Raw genomic sequence first — 20,408 nt, 5'->3', positions numbered from 1 at the left:
TTTGAGGCGCAATCATGAAGCAACCTTCCTGTTGGTCGTAGCCAAGCAAGACGTACAGGTGTCGCTTGACGGTGTTGAAGGCCTTGGCACTGCTGATGTCCGACTCAGCGCTGCTTTCATCCTTGGCCATGAACTTCATGAGCACTGTAATCAGCTGGTGGACTGTCTGGTGGTCGATCCCAGCATCTTCCGGGAGCAGGTCCTTGATGGTGTTGTCATTCTCAGGAGACTGTTGCCCTGTCAGTGCAAGAAGGGCTGTCAGTGGGCAGCTCCCCCACAAGTCAGTTTACACTAAAATCTCACTTAGATATTGACAAAGCATCATTGTTTCTGCTTGTACTAAATATTTAAAGGTTCTGTTCCAGACAAAAAAACTTAAAGGCACAATATGGCCTACTAAGCATAGCATTAGTCCAGGGGTGGAAGTTACAGTGTTCGTCAACAACCAAGTAATCTGAAGTAATAAGGGACTGGAAATAAAAATAAGGCACTATAAAGCAAGGTTATCCTCAAACAATAAGACAAAAATCTAAATTAACATCGCATTTATTTAGCAAATTTTTTAATATCTTGGCAAACTTTTATCCTCATTGGTAAAGAGAAGTTTCCCTTCCAGCTTTGTAAATTAAGCATGTAAGAATAACTGCAGAAAAAAATAGTCTAAAAATCCACTGAGCACAAAAAAGCCATTGTGTTATATTGTTTAAATTATTATCTCAATTCAGTTATGTTCATGAATCAGCTGATGCAAAAATAAGTTTTCTTTTCCAAATCATGAGATATTCCCAATGTGTACTCTTTGAATGAGACCGTCAAAATTATACATAGCAAATTATAAGCCCGCTGTATGTAATGAGAAACAAACAAGGCGGGGAAACACAGACAGAAAAGCATGAACTTTTAAAAACAGAAAAACATCACATGAAGGTGAGCTGAAAGTTCACATGGAAAGAAAAGATACCTTAGCCCTCAACTTCCTGTTAGCCTAATAAATAATCAAACCTGAGAAGCTCCCTGACATTGTCCAGTGTCAAAGTCAGAAATTATACCCTATCTCCTTTTGCTCTTCTGCCCTTTCTCATGAGGTTTGGCTTAGGACTTTAGGGAAGAAAGAGTGACATTCCTCTTCTATATGTATGTTTGGGGGCTTATTCAAAATACTCTTTGCATTCTTGTCCCCCTTTTGATGAACAACATTAGAAATTCTAAATTGAAAACAGAGTTTTTATCTGGTGGGTTAGATCAGCACGTTAGCATTCTTGTCTCTCATCCTGCAAGGAAAAGTTCTACTAAATGATGACAAGCGGGGGCCGGCCCGGTGGCGCACTGGATAAGTGCGCCGCTTGGGAAGCGCAGCGGCGCTCCTGCCCGAGGGTTCGGATCCCACATACAGACTGGTTCCCGCTCACTGGCTGAGCGAGGCGCGGGAGTGACCCCGAGGGTTGCGATCCCGTTGCCGGTCCCCGGTCCGGTACGGGGGCAACACTGAGGGTTGCGATCCGTTGCCAGACACGGAAAAAGACAAATAAATAAATAAATAAATAAATAAAAATAAAATAAAATAAATAAATGATGACAAGCTTTGGTTACAAACCACTATAAACCAAACCTCGGTTACATCCATTATAATTATGGTATAAAGGATGCAATAAAGAGCTAGGTATTAATTTATATCCACTAACTCTTCAATTAATTTGACACAATCTCAATCTTCCAGGACACAACCAAGAGAAGCAAGATATAAAAAATGTTTCTGGTGACTGTAGAAATAAACTATCTCGAGCACAACCATTTTTCTTTGGGATAGTAGTGAAGGTCGAACTCAGAATTTACTTGTTTAGACCTGCACATAAGGTAACAAGCTTGGTTGTCTAGTCTCCCCAGACAATCAGAAGAACATTGGTCTGTTCAAAAGTGATATACTGAGAAGAGATGTTTGACAATAAGTGAAGAGGCCACAACTTAGTCTAAGAGCCTCTAATATAGAGGAAACTATCTAATGCATTTCAATATGACTCTAGGACATTAACATTTTCTGTCTCACAGAGTTTGTTCATGAAAGAATAAATATGTGTAATGTACTTTAGAGGATTTTATTCAAATAAAACCTAAGGATTTGTTCGTTACAGTGTTTCACGTGCAGAGAGTGATCAATAAACATTATCATTATTTATCAGGCATGCATCAGAAAAAAAATCAATTTATTATTTCAGTGAGAGGCCAGAAATGTGAAGCATTGCTGTACATTATAATTAAATTTAATATTTGTAATATAGGATTTGACCAAAGCAATACCTATGTAAATCCCTCCCTGTAAAAAAAAAAAAAAAATAGAAAAAGTTTAGAGAACTATCTTTTCAGCATTAAAAAGTATTTACTCTTGATTTTTTTCTCCTCCAGAGTATTATTTTACAACTAGAAGGCCATTTTTGCTTTGGGCAGTTTGGGCCAAGAATGTGACAAATGGAATGTCTAGATTATATGGGGTCCAATGTTACTGGAGCGGCAAGTGATGGCTGTTATAATATAGCTTCATTCATTAATTCATTTTAGCTCTAGGGTGCAAGGTTTAAGGGAGCACATATCACTCAGACCTGCTCAGCCACTTCCAAGCCCAGACTGGCTTGACTCCAATGTCTCAAAGTTAAAAAATGAAACTGGGGAGTATTTGAGTTGCATCTTTGCTGGATATCCCTGAGAATCTAGGGATCTCAGTGCAAAAGAAAGAAAGTTCTCTACAAGGTCTGCCTAGGATCCCGCTCCCACTTCATTCCATTCCAATTCAAGTCTAGAAAATAAGCCATCAGACTTCAACTTAAATATTTCAGGACTTTTCTTCCCATTGCAAGCGGACGTTTTCATATCTTCCTAATGACCAAGTATGATTTCATCTGAGCCCCAGCCTCACTGCACATTCACCGTCATTGATCTTCAGTGCTTTAGCTGTGAGTTTGCTGTTCTTGTTTTGCTCTCCCTGAATATGCAGTAATGAGTGATCTTTAACAAAACGTTGTGTACTCTTAATGGAACCTTTTGTATAAAGTAAAAAAAAAAAATCTCTTTTCATTCCAATAATTTACCTTTCCAGTTGTGGGCTTTGCAAGTCTGCACTTTGTTCACTGTCTTTCTTTAAAATAGAGTAAGCTTGTGGCTGGCACACTCTTCATAAAGAAAAGCTGCCTTAATCAAACCCCTTATAAAAATGAGCTGCAGACAAGCTGAAATGTTCTTTATTGATAAAGACAATGTTATTGTTTTAGTTATCTACAAAAGGTATGAAACTTTAATTTTAAAATTAAATGCTTTCACTATGTTCTCTAAGGTGTGACAATTAAAACACTCAGTAGTTTTGAATTACGACCTATAAAATTCCTGTATCTGTCTTAACCATAGAGATTTAACATGTTAAGAGGTTTGATTATATTATTTCTATAGGGAAAAATGTAAGTGTCTTTATAATCACGGAGGCAGAGCTACCCCTGCTATAACTTGAACATGGACTGAGTCCATCACAGTCCATCCACAGAGTTGCATAACTGATTGAAACTCCAAAGTATAACACAATGGTATTTATTCAGATGATTTGAAACCAGGCAAGATCAGGATCTGCATTTCCAGACTTATCTCCTGTTAGTCCACCCAGAATGTTCAACATTCTTATGAGCTGGGGATCTCACAATGGAGCCAGTATTTCTTCACCTTTGTGTCTGCTCATGGCACTTTCTTCACCTTGCAAGGTGGTCCTCTAGCCCCCTCCCAATTTTATGACATAGATCTGGTCCCCCCAAACCATTCTTATTACATACACCCACCCTGTCAGCAATTGGATGTGATGTGATCCCTAAGTTCTATGAATTTCCAAAGACAAGAAAGGAGAGAAGATGGGAGAAAGAAAAAGAAGAATGAAGGAAAATTTCCTTTAACATTTCCTAACTCTCATGTGGCACATAACTATTATGCAAGACAGACTTTTTATTTATTCATTTGCCTTACTTCCCTGATAAGAGCAAGGGCTCCTTGAAGCCAAGTTCTATATTTTATCCACTTTTATATCCCTCACAGAATATGGGGCAGTACCTGGTGGGTTAGATCAGCACATGCAGTAGATGCTTACTATTCATAAATGTCTGTTTAAGTACACTGGATTCAAATAAATATTTCAGGTCCTATATTCTACATAAGAGAAAAATTGATGAAGTCTCAAAACAGCAGGGAAACAGGAACATTCCTCCGTATAAACTGACTCACTGACCCCTCTGTTAAACCAACAAGTGACAATTAGGTAGAGGGAAAAAAGACCCCTTTCATGAGCTTACTCTGAATTTGGTCCAGAGAAGCCAATGCCCAAACACCATAAATAAGGTTGCATCCTGTCGGTAGTTCTAATTACACTGCCTCACGATCTTCCTAGCTCATTACATCAACTTAAAGCTTCACTCACAGCAGTTGTGTTGTGTGTGCACACAGCCACAGAAGGCTGGGGCCGGCGGCTAACTGCATATCCTCATATGCTCTCGATCCCTGCCTTTGCCTCTTCCTGTCCCACCTCCTGTCAAAATGTGTTTACATCCTGTCCACCGAACAAAGCCTGGCTGAAAAGCCACCTGTTCACAAGAGCTTCCCTTATGGCTCCAACTGGTAGGAGACCCTTCTTCCATTTGCATTTGACATGACCCATCCTAAGTACTGTCAATGTCACTTTAGATGAGAGTTTACAGATGTTCATGCTTTATCTCCCTTACTTGATCACATGCAACTTGAAAGTATAAATATTTCTGGTGCATCTTTGTATTACTCATATTTTCTAGTACAGCAGGTACGTAATAAATGTTTGTTGAATAAAAATTGTCATTTCCAAAAAATGTAATTTCAAACAAGAGCATTCCTATAAAAAACTATACTCTTTGATTTATTGGATCTTAATAATCTACAGGCATTTTGCAAGTTAGTAAAGAAGTAGATTGAAAACCATCTGCAGAAAGAGAGAGCCCAAAGAGAAGTTATTTGGAATTCTAGGGTGGGATACTAATGAAGAGGCAGGAAAAGGTCAATCAATATACGAGAGTTTTACCAGGGCTAACTAGCATTGGGCACCTTCTCTACAGATGCAGGCCAAGAGATTTCCAGGTTTCTCTGCAGGCTGGAGTAGAACTGGAAATATGCAACTCCTGTGAGGGGTTGGGATAGCTCTGAACCAATCTGGGGTCCTAACTGGGAAGGTCCTTTGGTCTGGACACTTATGGGCTTAAGCCATGCTATGGCAGGCCTGAATGCCCAGGTCACCTCCATAACCAGACTCATGTCCCACTGGACCATACCCTAAAACCAAATCATCAAGAGGTAGTTGTAGTAGAATGAAAGCAAGTCAAGTTTCCAAGCTGTAAGTATCAGTTCAGTCGGTAACTATTTCGTCATAAGTGACCTTAAGCAAATCACCTAAGCAGAATTACTTAATCTCTCAGTACATCAGTTTTCCTGCCTGTATGTAAAGTGAAAAAAAAAAAACTGCTTTACATATTTCCAGAATTGTTCTGAAGTCAAAATAAGATGACATGCATAAAAACACTCTTTAGAAGTAAAGAGGTACTATCTACATATGAAATATGATTCTTATATACTCAAACTATTTAATTATTCATTCCAGGGGATGAGGAACAAGATACGACTAAGCACCCTATGTTCACATGGGGTTGATATCATTCATTCAGTATTTGCTGATGTAACTACTGCACTATAGTCAATCTTCAACAGGTGTTCTAAATAGCCAAAGACAAAGAATTCCTGGTTCTCACAGCATCAGTGAAAAATACACCTTACATCTAATTATACAAGTTTCAGATTAGCAGTTAAAAAGATTGTATATTTCATCAATTAGGCCAAAGTGAGGGTGCCGAGCGTCTACTAGCATTTACCATGCATGCCTTGTAACAGAGCACAGGACCTCTGGGCTTGAGACCCAGATCATCAACAACACTTGTAACACTTGTTCCTTTGTGAGAAGCTCAGTTTCTTCTTCTGTAAAATGAGAATGTTAACATATATCTAATGTTTTATCTATAACATTCTATGAATTTTATTCATATGCACAAAGGCCTTTGATTTGACTCAGAAATGTCAGAGGAATGCAGCTCTTTATAAGCCTTGCTGAGTATACCTTCTAGAGAAAACAGAATTTTCTATTCTATTTGCGGTGGGTATTATGTAAAGGCTAATATCAGAGACATAAATTGTAAACCAAATGCCAAAAAGTTCAGCTTAAACAGCAATTAAAATTAAGTCTTGCCACCTAATTAAAGGGCATCTGCTTTATTTCAGGCCTCATCAATAAGAAGTCTGCACAGAGGAGCTCATTAATTGGACCAAATAAAAGTATGTTTGTTAAGTAGCAAGTTCCTCAGTTACCGTTTAATTACTATGTTAAACCATCCAGCAAATCTTATGATTATTCTGGCATGTCTTTGCTCCCAAGTTAGAACACTCAGTGTCCAGTAAAAAATAATGCAGAAATGAATCACTAGTTTGAAATTACCATATAAACTGGCCAGCTGTTTCCAAATTTAAGCAAATTTTGCTTATGGTAGTTATGAATAAATTGTCCTTCCAGAAGTTTTAGCTTCATATTTAATTCCAACAATGCTATTATCTGCCTTTTTTCCATCCGGTCACTTTTGGTGAAATAATTAGATGCCTAAAGGCTTTTCTTTACTTCAGGAAACACATGTACACATTTTCTCACAGAGATGTGAGAGAACTACTTTGCTTGGATTGTTAAAATGGTTAATAATAATAATTAAAGATTAGCTGGGATGAAACAAAGACAAGCTATGAAACTGCATAAGAACAATCTCAAAAATGCCTTAACTGAAGGAGAACTGGATGAATTTCACATTTCTATTGAAGCTCAGGATCAGAAAGTCTTATTTTATTTTTTTTTTAAATCACAGCACAGTAGAGACACGAGTAACATGTAAAAGATAGAGAGACCCTACCAAGTGTTTGCTATTCCTTTTTTCTCATCAATTTTAAAAGAGAAAATACACTTTGGCCACCATCTGCCAACTGTGTTCCTGACCTTGGGGCTCTCTCTCTCTCTTTTCCTCTCCTGCTTCCGCCCTCTCTCTCGAGTGTGCTTTTTGTAACACGTTATACACATGACCTTCAGAGTTTCCATACTTGAAATTTTCCTTCTGAGAGTGTCAGTACCATTCTGAAGTCTGTCTTAAAACTACTGATAGATGGAAAACCAAATGTTGTATAGCATGATACACAGGTAGTAGTTCCCAAGTTTGTTTCTGACAAATAAACAGGTATTCAGAAGCTTCAGTCTTCCCAAGGAGTCATGGCACCGTTCACGTGCATAACCTTCAATCTGTAAATTCCTTGCCAATGTCCCTTGAACCCTTAGGATAAGCTTTAGCATGATACACAGGTAGTAGTTCCCAAGTTTGTTTCTGACAAATAAACAGGTATTCAGAAGCTTCAGTCTTCCCAAGGAGTCATGGCACCGTTCTCGTGCATAACCTTCAATCTGTAAATTCCTTGCCAATGTCCCTTGAACCCTTAGGATAAGCTTCATGATAAATTGTAATATATCATGAAACATTAGATCATAGTTACATTGTTCTATGCTGAATATGATCCTACAGTCCTCCAAACAATGGAAATCCTCCAGTCTCTGAGAAACAGAAATGCATGTAGAGTTGCAAAGAATCAGGAATGGCTAAAGGGATGAGTGGGTGATGGTGGTTCAAATGTATAGCCTTTTAAATGTAAATGAAATGTATGTTTTTCCTATAGCAGATATATATAAACATAATATTTCTATGTGTAAATACACATACAAATATAAGTACTATGTATAGTTCTATTCATATTGGCTCCCTGGAGAAAGGTGCATACTCAGGTAATATGATGCTTCTTACTGGACCAAAAGTTAATGGGATCAAAAGTCATCTGCTAATATTAAGATGGAAAGAATTGCCACGTCAGGGGCTCAAACACTTGAGCATTTGGAGTAAGACTCTTTGGAGCTTGCAAATCCTCGTAAATCCCAGTCCAGTTAGAGACACTGCATTCTTTACCTTGTCCACCTGTGATAGACACTTGCACAAGCCCTTCAATATCAGAAGTACCCACCTGGTGTCTGTTCGGGTGTCCCACCGAGAGCTGGAGCAGACTGCTCATGCCTGGTCAACCTCATAGCTTAAAAATCAACAACAACTCTATTTAAATAAGCATTACAAACAACTTGAGCCTAGAAAATATACTCAGTGCTAAATGCATTGGATAGCAGGGGAAAGTTTAGTTTTCCTATCTGTAATTAACATCACATAAAAGATGTTTATGTAACAAAGGTTTTGTGGTTTTATTTGAATCTCAAGAACATCCTTCAATGTTACTTCAATTCTTAATCTTCAAAATTATCATGTGAATCAGTTAGCAAGAAATAACAATACATAAACTTTATATCTGAAACTGATCAGTTAGGTTATAAAAGAGCTGGGACATTCATATAAAAATTGTTGTTTACTTAATCTAGGTATCGGTTTCTAGGATCTGAAACAATTTCACCTGGGGCCTAGCCCTTGTGCAGGTTATTCTTAAATGGCCACCTGGGCTTTCATTGACTCTTCCAAAGTTCAAAATACCATATTTCTGGAGCTTGTCATAAAATATAATAAATAAAATAAAATCACATTTATAATTAAAAATGGTTGTTTTATAAGGCTGTCTTTTAGTAAATGCCAATAAAAAGCAAACCTTTCAGCTTCTGACAGCATAAGAAATACGTTTTAAGGTGTTATTTTTATTAACTTCGCAGCAGTTGTTTAAGGATTAAATTATTTAATAAATTTTACAAGTTAATAATATATTTAAATATACTCAATATGGTTATTTAGTTATGAATTTTAATTATTTGTCATTCATGAGCCACTGCTAATCATTAAAGTTTATCTAGTCATTTGATAATTTAAGGAAAATTTTATTTTCTTTAAATATGCAATATAAAGAAAGACCTTTACAATAAATGGTCTGGTATATGGTGTATATGGTCTTTTTTTTTTTTAATTGGCAATGAAGCTTTTTTTATTTATAAATTATCTGTTAAATCGGGCAGAAATGCAACTTCTCCTCAGCCTGATTTTTCTTTTTCAAAAGCAACTATTATTATTAGTTTATCTGGGAATTGGCAATGAAGCTTTTTTTATTTATAAATTATCTGTTAAATCGGGCAGAAATTCAACTTCTCCTCAGCCTGATTTTTCTTTTTCAAAAGCAACTATTATTATTAGTTTATCTGGGGGCTTGTGTGGCTATTTCCATCATGCATGAAAAAAAATCCACTCCAAATTTGAATTCTTTCTCCTTAGCTGCCATGACTCTTATTGTCTGTGTCTTACTCAGAAAGCTCTTAGGTTACAAGGCCGGTGGTGCAAACCTTCATGTTCTAAGCTTTAGGAGCAAAGGCTTCTCCTAAGTTTCATGCCAAGCATCAATGGACATGCTGCCTTCTACATTTCAAAAACAATCTACTGCTATATCAGAGCTTTGCTGCACCCACAAACTGGAGAAAGCCACCCATGGCATTTACACCACTGGCGTGATTCTCTAGGGAATCTGAAAGCCAGATTGGCTGAACAAGTTCAGTTTGCTAAATATGCTACTCTCTGTGAACATTCGACATGACAAGTCAGCTTCAGAAAGACATTAAACAGATTTAATAGAGGGATGGAGGAAGGTACTCAACGAATTTTGGAGGTGAGGGTTTCTGGGAGGGAGAGCGCCCTCTTGGACTCCACAGGTCCCTTCACGCTGTCCCTCAGGGAACGCACGCTCTTCTGGCGGTTCCTTGCAAAGCGAGCCCTCTTGATCTTCCATAACGCTGCATCACTGAGGTTAGCAACATTGGTCCTCACAGCAGTGATGGCTTTGCAAAAGGAATTAAAGAGGCTATCATTTTGCTTTACTAGGTATGTAATACAGCCAGTTTGAAACAATTCATCTGTGTAGTTTCAATATTAAAATACATCTTCCACGGAGGCATGAGTCATCCATCTGCCTCTCTGGTGAGTCTTACATAAAAAATCATGGCTATTGCCTATCATTTTTCTGTTTGGACCATAAGATTAAATTATCTAATCTTGTTGATAGTTGAGCAAAAAAAGTCTTTTCCCCATCTATTTAGAGCTGTAGGTAACTTATTAAGAAGCATGTAAGAGTGAGTTTGCAAGGTGCAAATATATCTCACAAAATTGCTCACAAACATTATAAACATAATGATTGAATAACATTTAAGAAACACATAGTCACAATCGGTATTCATAGGTCCTCAGGAAAATGAGAAAAATTCTGATCTTGGAATGCCAGAATATACTTATACATCTATGGATTGCTACAGTAGGTATTCAATAAACATTTGATGAATGGGGTACATAAAGTCAAGGCATCCTCCATATGGGAAATTAAACTACACACAGAGTATCTTCTGCTTATCTAGGAAGCACAATAGGAACTGAGACTGTTTACAGCAAGTTCTTTGTTTTACCTACTTGTAGGAAAAGGAAATTCTTTGTTACAATCCAAATGTAGCTGAGCTTCCAAAGAAAGCGTCTCAAATCTATTGACAAAGAACTCCCAGCTCAAAGCAGGAATATCTTGCTTAAGAAAATGCAAGAGTAAAAGCTTGCTCAATATCGTGGGTCGGTCTTTAACCACAGTATCAAATTGGAAGTCAAGACAGAGACACAAACCCTGGGAAAGAGGAGGGAAAAAAGAAAGTTAGATGTATAAACATCTAAATTATTTCAAAGCCAATATACTAGGCAAAGTCAATGAAACAAGGCAACCTATTTGATCTATACTTATAATGTAAAATAATCCAATTGAAATTTTTTTATTGGAATTTTTGGTAGGGAAAGAATGCAAAACAGGAGTTCCTCCTAACTGTAGAATATCTTGAATTTTGATTCAGAAATCTAAACTAAATGTATGCTATTGGTTTTCTAATGTATTATATAATAACCACTTAATCCAAAACCCTCAAACCAATCTATCTTTTTCAATGTCTGTAGTTTTCATTTAAAGAAGCATACTTTCACAGCTACATTTTAGAATACACGAGAAGATGGTCTTTAAATTCCCTTTCAATCCTAGATTTCATGATTCTAAAAGAAAGTAAAGTCACCTTGTCTTCTTAGAATGTGAGTAGAAAGTAGAATGTTAAAAAAACAAAGTCGGAATGGATTAAGAATCCATTTCTCTAGTATACGAGTCTACCATTCCTCCTCTTTTTAAATGAACAAAATTTTAAAATTATAATTCATCCAGCTATCTCATTCATTCATGGGAGTGCCTCCCATGTTCCTGGCCCTGACCAGGGGTAGGACATACAACTACCTAGTAAGACCAACAGAGGACTATCCAGAAGACAAGTGGGAATTAAACAAGAGAGGGTGTGCTACAGGAAACATAACCCTACAATTTTTCAGATCCTGCACAGTTTGTCCGTGATTCTTGGTCTTAAAATACAGGAAGAACCCTTCTACTGGATTGGGTGGCAGTGTGTATGCACACACACACACACAGAATTAAGAACATGGACTTTATTATGAGTCAGTCTGAGTTTATTCTGCCACCTACTAGCTATGTGACTCTGGAAAAGTTCCTTAACCTTTCTAACTCACACCTTCTCTATCTGTAAAATGGGAACACACAAAAGGGTACTGTGAGAGATAATGCTCGATAGGACACTTTTAGTACACTGCCCTGGCAACATGGTACCTATTTGACAAATGTTAGCTCTTGCCATTATTAGTTTCAATAATAACAACAAAAAATAAATCAGATGTCAAATATGGAAAAACAGTAAATCAGGACTTTGGAAGTTCTAGTCCTTGTTCTCTCACTAATTCACTCTGTGTCCTTTGATAAGGCACATTATCTCTCAGAGACTTGGTTTCTTAACTGTAAAATAAAGATGCCAAACAAGATAAATATACATCTCTCTTCAGGTCTCATATCCCATGTCTCTTTGGCTTTGATTTGTGATGTTTCATTGTGGTAGCATACTTACTTTCTTTTACTGTGATTAACATTATAATTCATGTAATTTCACTTAATACGTAGGCTCTAATGACAGGGGCTTCCAGCCCAGGAGCCAGCTAAATGGTATAAGATAATCCAGCCTAGTTTAAAAATCTGCCACGCACACTAAAAAGTTACACATATACAATAATTACATCTGTCCAAAAGTGATATCAGCATATGAACAAAGATCGAAAAGAAAGTATCAACAAATAAAAACAAGGAATCTTTTAATAAGGTGCGGTTCTGGGAGTTTTTTTCCAGTTCAAACATTTCCACTATTATCATCATCATCATCAGTATCACATGTGTTTATATGACACTGCAGTCTGAATGTTCATCCCCCCAAAATTCATATGTTGAAAATCACCAGTGTGATAGTGCGAGGAGGTGGGACCTTTGAGAGGTGATTAGGTCATGCAGGCAGAGCTCTCATGAATAGGATTAGTGCCTTTTTATAAGAGGCCCCAAAGAGCTGCTTTGCTCCTTCCACCAAGTGAGGATACAGCAAAAGCCACCATCTGTGAACCATAAAACAGGCCCTCACCAGACAATGAATCTGTCAGCACCTTGATCTTGAACTTCTCAGCTTCCAGAACTGTGAGAAATAAAAACTTCTGTTGTTTATAAGCCACCCAGTTTATGGTATTTTGTTATAGTAGGTGGAACAGACTAAGACATGTAAAAAATAACTCAGTGACTTGGTAGTGCTGACACAAACAGTCTGAAAAGCAATAACACACATCACTCATCACCTGCAGTGCTGGCCTCTTTATGGTGTCTAGCAGGAGACCAGCTCTGGTAGCCACTGCTGGATTGACATCCTCCACAGCCGTCAGAAAGCAGCAGAAGGCATGTGCCAGGGAGTACTTCAGCAGGTGGTTTTTGGTCACTGAGTGAATATCCAGAAATCTACAAATAACAGCCACTTTTTCCACTGCAATGTAAAACACAGAAGATTTTATACATATGTGTATATATGTACAACACGTACACATACATATATATTTATCAGACATTCTGAGAACTGAACCCACAGAGAAAAAGTTACTTCTGGGCCCCCTACATGGTGATTTTAAATACCAAAAGGAAATTCTAATGCCTTCATGAGTGTTCCATTTCCTCTGTGCAGCAGAGATTGTTTCTACTCAGTGTAACATTTTTCTGCCAGGCAACCTTGATTTAGCTCTGGGTTGCCCTTTATATTTTTTAATGGCCTTTCTCTTTGTTTAACTTTTAGCTACATTTCAAACTATTCAAAATGCCTCTATGCTCATTTCTGTGGCTATTCCATAGAAACTCTGCAGACTACAGAAGAAGATGGGAGGTGTCCACCACCCTGCCTCTAGGTCCTGGGCTCCCTACTCTGCCCTTAATAAGTCATGATGTGAAATGACAAAACCAAACAGACACTTCCTGGGGCTACAGAGGCCACGTACTTCTTCCACGATATAAATATAGACTTACTTGATAGATTTCTCATTACTTTGCAGTTTGTGTTGAATGGTTCCAGCCACTCTTAAAAGCATAGCTTTATAAAAAGTTATAATAGCTAGTAAAACAACATAGTGTGATATGAATTAAGACATTTCAGTACTTTGTGTAAGCTGTTCCAGCAGCCTAGAACATTGTTTCTACTCTTTTTTACTTATTGACATTCTGCCGTCCTTGAAGAATCTACTGCTAAAATTCTACTTGTTCTGTAAAGTCTACTGTGACCTCCTAGAGTGACCTTTCCATTCCATAAACTCCTGTAAAAAAACTACTCATTTACACACTGTTAATTTACATATGGCTTTTGTGTGCTCATATATAGCTATATGATGTATCTTCTTTTGTCGTCTTGAATTATATTCATGCCTTTTATAAAGTTTGTTAACCTCTTACATGTTTATATTTGGTCTCGTCAATTAAATTGGGAGCGTTCTGAGAAAAGGAATCTGCTCTTACACTTCTTTTTATTGCTCCCATAGTACCTAGAACATTTAATATTTACTCAATAAATTCATCAATTTATTTATTTTTAAAAATATATATTAAGCATGAATATGTGTCACTAAGAAACTGTCTTAGACACTTAGGTGGAGATGGAAGTAAATGGAAAGATGAATCACTCATAACTCTGACTTCAAAGTCAAGTTGACTAAAAGAGACAAAAGAGGTACAACCATAACTAAAATGTAATATAAAAATAAGTAAATGCCTTTAATGGGGTACAAATAAAATGCTATAGGAGATTAGGCAATAAAGAAACCATTTTCCACCAAGGAGACCAAAATGGTGGAACTCAATGGTGGCATTGGAAGGTGAATCAAATGGAGGTGGCATTTGAGTAGGGCCTTGAAGGAAGAGGATTTCAGATGGAGAGCACGGAATGGCCAAGGCATGGAGGAAGGGGGAAGCAGGAAGCAATGGGAAAACAGCAATGGTTGAATAGAAAGAAGAGTGGAAATGAGACTGCAAACATCTGTAGGTAGCCTATGGGAGGCTTTGAATGTCAGCTTAAGGAGTCTGACCTTTATTCTCCAGCCATTGAAAACCCATTAAAAAATTTTTTTTTAAATTTTAATTAAAATTTTAAGTAGAAAAGTAACAATCAGAACTGTGATTGAGAAAATTAATCTGACAACAATCTAATCCCTAACTGGAAATAAAAGAGTATAGTTAATATTTGTCTACTTCATTTTCTTAAAAACCTATCAAATAAATGTTGCTTATACCATGTGAACTTTTGCTAGAAAATCTTACTCTAATTCCCTACCACATCACGTGCTATCATATAAATAAAGTAGCCCCTGGGATTCACGTGGGCATTAAAGAACAAGAACTCTTTGAAATGGGCAGATATTTGGGAACTGAACTCTAAGGTATAATAGTTGACTCACCTGATGCAACTTCCATTTCTATGCCAAACTTTTGAGACACTAAAATATATGAAACTGTTCTGATAAGCCCCACGATAGCATGCTGTCCCAGCTGGCTAGCAGACTGGGGAGACGGTGAGCTGGCAGATGTGAGGCTAAGAGAACACTTCCAGGTTCCTCTTTCATCACGTGACCCTGAGAACTGGCCATTCCAAGCATTAGCAAGCTATACCCATCACTGCACCAGACTTGGTCCCTGATGCCTCAATGGGAAGGGTATATGGCAGATATTCTCAAACCTCATTGAATTACCTGGAGAACTTATTAAATCTAAGTTTCTGACCTAAACCCTCTCTTTCCTCTGCCTTGAGATTCTGATTCAGTAGATATAGGGTGGAACCCAGTAATCTGCATTTTTCATAAACATTCCCAGTAACTTTGATGCAAGTAACCTAATAGGGTGACCAGATTATCACCCCAGCCGGGACCCATCTGGGAGTAAACAAGCGTGCAGTTAATAATTAAACTTGGATAAGAGGCATAACAACACCTAGGCAAACTTGGGTAGGGTCACCCCACCTAAGGATCACTGTGCAAAATACTGTCAATTTACAGAGGAAGTTCAGCTAAGTAGAATCACCGAAGAACACCAGCAAGCAGGAGCATGCCCTTTAGGAAGAAAGGAAGAGCATGGAGGACCAAAAATAGGTGTCGTGACAGGACGCCTGGTTTACCTTGTGACCCAGAGAGGATTTTAAAGCTAATACAGAGGTACCTGCTTCAAACCTCATCTTCCAGTCTTTGCTGTTGAAATTGCCATTTATGATTGTCCAGAAGATGTCAGCACCATGAGGAAGTGACAGAGCGTGGAGAAGGAGAGGAACTGCCAGTGAAGAGAGCTGGGAGAACTCGGACTTGACGACCCTCCACAGGCTGGGGAAGCAAGAAGAAGCAAGTGTGTGGTCATCACAGCCTCGCCCGCAGAAGGAAACCCTGCTGTCTTAACTGATGGGAAGCACAGTTAATAGGCAGCTGCTTCTGATGAAATTACACTCATGCACAAGACTACGATCCTCTGAGAAACTTTTCCTGTACTCTGTTCTGTTAATTGTTTTTTTTAAGAAATTACTTTAAGGGTCGGCCCGGTGGCGCACTGCGCTAGTGCGCCGCTTGAGAAGCGCGGTGGCGCTCCTGCCGAGGGTTCGGATCCCACATACAGACCGGTTCCCGCTCACTGGCTGAGCGAGGCGCAGGGGCAACACCGAGGGTTGCGATCCCGTTGCCGGTCCTGGTCCGGTATGGGGGCAACACTGAGGGTTGCGATCCGTTGCCGGACACAGAAAAAGACAAAAAAAAAAAAAAGAAATTACTTTAAGGATCAATATAGAAAGACACCACTTAACATACACTCACATTTTTAACATAAAAAATTAAAAATCACATATTATAAATGAATAATGACTGCTAAATAATATGCAAAATTGATGGGGTGATAAGTGAATTTTTAGAACTCTCTTATAGTGAACATCTGGGAGGTTTTGTTGGTTTTGCCTGCCCTGCAGCCCTTTCCCCTTATTCTGGGGAATTAATAACAGCCCCTCCAAGAATGGGCAGTTGTCAGTCAAGCTGTCCCACCTTTCCTATCATAAGGGTGGACACAAAACACAGGCCAATCAAAGCACTTCAATACTCAGAATGGAGTGATTAGTGTAGGAGTGGGCACATGACCCAGGCGTGGGAATGTCAGAATCCTTTTTTTGGTGACTGATATCAGCTCTGGGAGAGAGAGGGTCTTTCTCCTTCTGAAATCTCAGTCACAAAGCAAAACGACGATCTGGGGCACCAGTGGCCCTCTTTCCACCTCCCAGGGGCAGTCTGCCTGAGAAGAAGCCAACATTTAATCAAGAAGTCAACACTAATATTCATCTAAGAAACCAAAACAGGACTGAATTTAGTGATGGGGAGGAAGGGAGAAAGGGGAGAAGGAAAAGACAGTGAGAGAGAGAGAGAGAGAGACTTGATAACATCTTGCACCTTAGCAAAGTTAAGCAAAGTCCCTATCAAGTTCTACCAGAATAGTTCAGAATATATTTTCGATAATAATATATTATTGGTTTCAAAATTTTATTCAATTACTTAAAGTACGCCTTGTGTCTGTTTCCTATTTGGCTCTAGAGTTAATATCAGAATTAAAGCTATTTGTGACTTTAAAAAGCTCATGATGCAACTGCTAAGAGGTGGGGACAGCGACACATACCATCTCCATTCTACAGAGAGCATATTGAGGTACAATGGACTAGAGGTGCTTGTTCTCGGAAGACATACCAGAGCTATAGAAGGAAAAAGAGCAATGTTCGAACACCGCATACGTCATCTGAGTAATGGAAGTCAGACAAATATGGATCTAATCCCAACCCTGCCATTCATTAGCTGTACAACGTGTGCACATTTCTTAACTCCTCTGAGCCTTTGGTCCCTCCCAACATAGGTTGTATTAGATGAGATTCTGCAGAGTGCTTGGCACATAGCAGGGATTCAAAACCCTCGAGCTATTGTTATCATCCTGAGGATAAGAATGAAGATACTTCCCTAGCACAATAATAGGCCCTAGGAAGAATGCAAAGGAAAAAGAACATATAGTCTGTCCCTTCATGTAAATTTTAATTTAGTTGACAGAGGCAAACCATATACAGCACTGCTAGAAACCCATCTCAATGACAAAAGAAAAAAAAAAACAACCCTGGATTTGGACTGTCCCATTTGACTTTCCCAGTTCTCTAAGGCAGCCTTGTTTAAAAGAGGAAGGCTGTCCTTCCCTCAGGTCCTTTCACTGTCCATCATGGTTTCTGTGCTGGCAGAAAATCTGGGCTATGTACCCCAAAGGCCAAGTTGGAGGTCCCATGGCACGAAGAATCCATTCAGCATGGGTACGTTTTAGGTGGAGGTTGCTTTAACAATTAAAAAAGGGCCCATTTAGTATTCCTATTCCCCTTGAATTAACAGAGCATCTGCCTAACTCCTGACCTTGTTCCACCATTGCTGTTGCGTGGATTTGCTGCTTGTCTGATCCTTCACACTGACACTTACGGATCATTCCTGCTCCTCCCCACATCCAGGTCAGCCATGTGACCCTTCCACCTGCTCTTCTTCCCATTGTACCTGTAGAATTCCCATTTTACTGCCCAGAATCTTCTGTAAATAAATCCTTCCCCCTTTCCCATAATATGCTTTCATACCAGGTTGAACGGTGTTCCCCCAAAATTCATGTCTACCCAGAACCTCAGAATGTGACCGTATTTGGAAATAGGGTCTTTGCAGATGCTCTTAGGAGGAGGTCATGCCTAAATCTAATAATTGGCGTCTTTATAAGAAGAGGATAGAACACACAAAGACACTCAGAGGGACTAACGCCACACGGTAGGGATTGGAGTGATGCATCGACAAGCCAAGGAACACCAAAGATTGCCAGCAACCACCAGAATCTAGGAGAGAGGCAAGGAAGGATTTTTTCCGAGAGTCTTTAGAGGGAGTATGGCCCTGCCGACACCTTGATTCCAGACTTCTAGCATACAGAACTCTGAGAAAATAAATTTCTGTTGTCTTAAGCCACTCAGTTTGTGGCAACTTACTAAAGCTGCCTTAGGAAACTCATACAGCTTCCTCCTCCCCACCTTGGCTGAAACTTGCCATTTCCCTGGTCACACAATTTCCTCTCAATTCTCTCAGTGAGTCTTCACTTGCCCCAGATGATCCTTGCTTCACACCACTGGCTCCAGTCCTCCTACCAACCTCTTTCTTTGGAAACCCATAACATCTACGCATTGCTTGGTGAACTGGGCAGCCCGCTCAGTCTTCCTCCTCTCCCAAGCCTCAGCCAGCTCCTGAGTGGATTGAGCTCTGGTCTCATAGGTCTCACAGTGACCTTTGTCTCTAGTCTATTGGATACACCGCTGAGCTCACCTCTCTGAGACCGAGAACGCTCAGCTCTCCCCACCCTGATCCTGACTGAGACTTCCTTGCCTCTTTTCTATATTCCTCTCCCAGACATCAATTCTTCTGGCTTTATCTGCCTCCAGTCTTAGACTGGATCCAGAGTAAACCATCTCAACACTCTGGAATTCCTTGTCCCTCTGACATCGCACCACAATCAAATCATAATCCCTAATCCTGAATAAACCCATCGCCCATACTCTCTCATCCACTCACAGGCCCCTAAGAACTGGAGAAAAAGAAACCCAAACTCCTGCTAACTTGGTCTACTGTGGACTGGTGCCAGCTAACTTCAGCTGGGCCCTGGAGCTGACAATTCTTTGGTTATTCCTTGTCGACTCCCTACTTCTTGCCTCGTGTGGGCTGTTCCATGCTTTTTCCTTGTTCCTCAAGCTCCCAACCCAACCTCTATCCTTCTCCCTCTCAGGAGACATCAATATTTACTATTCTTAAAGTTTGTCACCTGTTATGAACTCCCCTTACCAATTTTCTTCTCTTTTCCTCAAAACTTATCTCCTTTCAAAAGAAAGCATTCTCCTCTTTTCCACCCCACTCTTTGTTCTTAACTACACACCCTCTTGCCTTCCAGAACCTTGTTCCACTAGCTGTTCCCCTTTTTTGGCCCTTTCCACTGGCCCTTTCCCACTGACCATAACTTATCTCCTTTCAAAAGAAAGCATTCTCCTCTTTTCCACCCCACTCTTTGTTCTTAACTACACACCCTCTTGCCTTCCAGAACTTTGTTCCACTAGCTGTTCCCCTTTTTTGGCCCTTTCCACTGGCCCTTTCCCACTGACCATAAATATGTTCAGATTATCCTAAAAATCCTTGCTGTCTGGCCACTCCTTTTCCCCTCTAACTATCTGATGTTTCCCTTCCTTTTCTAACCAACTTTTCAGAAGAAGGTTCTGTATTAAATCTTTCTGTCCCTTAAGCTCTTGCAACATGCTCTTACTCCCTCACATGTGGGTGGTATTCAAAGGAGCTCTCTTTTCTCCATACTTCTATTAAGGCACAGTTCTGCCTTTGTTCATTGTTTTAAGATCGTCCATGGATCTCTAAACATCATTAGATAAAGTCCCTATCTTTGAGGCCCTTCACACTTGGGTCCCAACCTACTTCTCCAGCCCCATGTTCCCTAATTCCCCTAAAACCACACCATCCGGCAAAAAACAAAACCCTGGTATCACCTAAGTATGCTCTGCTCATTTCTTACCCTTTCTTTCCACCTCTGACATCTGTTCGTTCTTGACATTTCCGCTTTCCACAACATGCCCTGTCCATCTCAAGTCACTACCAATCAAAATTCTACCATTACTTTAATGCCCTTCTATATGGTATCTGCTTCTGAGCACTTCCTCAATCATTAATCCAGAAATGATCTCTTCCACCTCTGAACTATTTGAAAATCATTTATTACATTTTCTTGGATTGACAATGACTTATACATACATGGGGCAACCATGTATC

At 39.2% G+C, this 20,408-nt stretch overlaps 1 protein-coding gene across 1 annotated transcript in view; it reads right to left on the bottom strand.

Moving 5' to 3' along the window:
- LOC103606191 (protein unc-79 homolog) overlaps nucleotides 1–20,408 on the bottom strand; it is a gene marked incomplete at both ends in the record, with an annotated part of 122,513 nt that overhangs the window by 78,812 nt on the left and 23,293 nt on the right. Inside the window, 6 exons of the mRNA XM_008590782.1 lie at nucleotides 25–237; nucleotides 8,137–8,202; nucleotides 9,749–9,928; nucleotides 10,551–10,752; nucleotides 12,840–13,021; nucleotides 15,724–15,881. Coding sequence (XP_008589004.1) covers nucleotides 25–237; nucleotides 8,137–8,202; nucleotides 9,749–9,928; nucleotides 10,551–10,752; nucleotides 12,840–13,021; nucleotides 15,724–15,881 — 1,001 coding nt within the window. The remainder of the gene's footprint in view (nucleotides 1–24; nucleotides 238–8,136; nucleotides 8,203–9,748; nucleotides 9,929–10,550; nucleotides 10,753–12,839; nucleotides 13,022–15,723; nucleotides 15,882–20,408) is intronic.

The sequence above is a fragment of the Galeopterus variegatus genome, unplaced genomic scaffold (assembly GCF_000696425.1).
Source record: "Galeopterus variegatus unplaced genomic scaffold, G_variegatus-3.0.2 Scaffold6365, whole genome shotgun sequence".
In the NCBI taxonomy this organism is placed as follows: Eukaryota; Metazoa; Chordata; class Mammalia; order Dermoptera; family Cynocephalidae; genus Galeopterus; species Galeopterus variegatus.
Note: the sequence above shows the minus strand (reverse complement) of the source record. Positions and strands in the feature narration are given on the sequence as shown.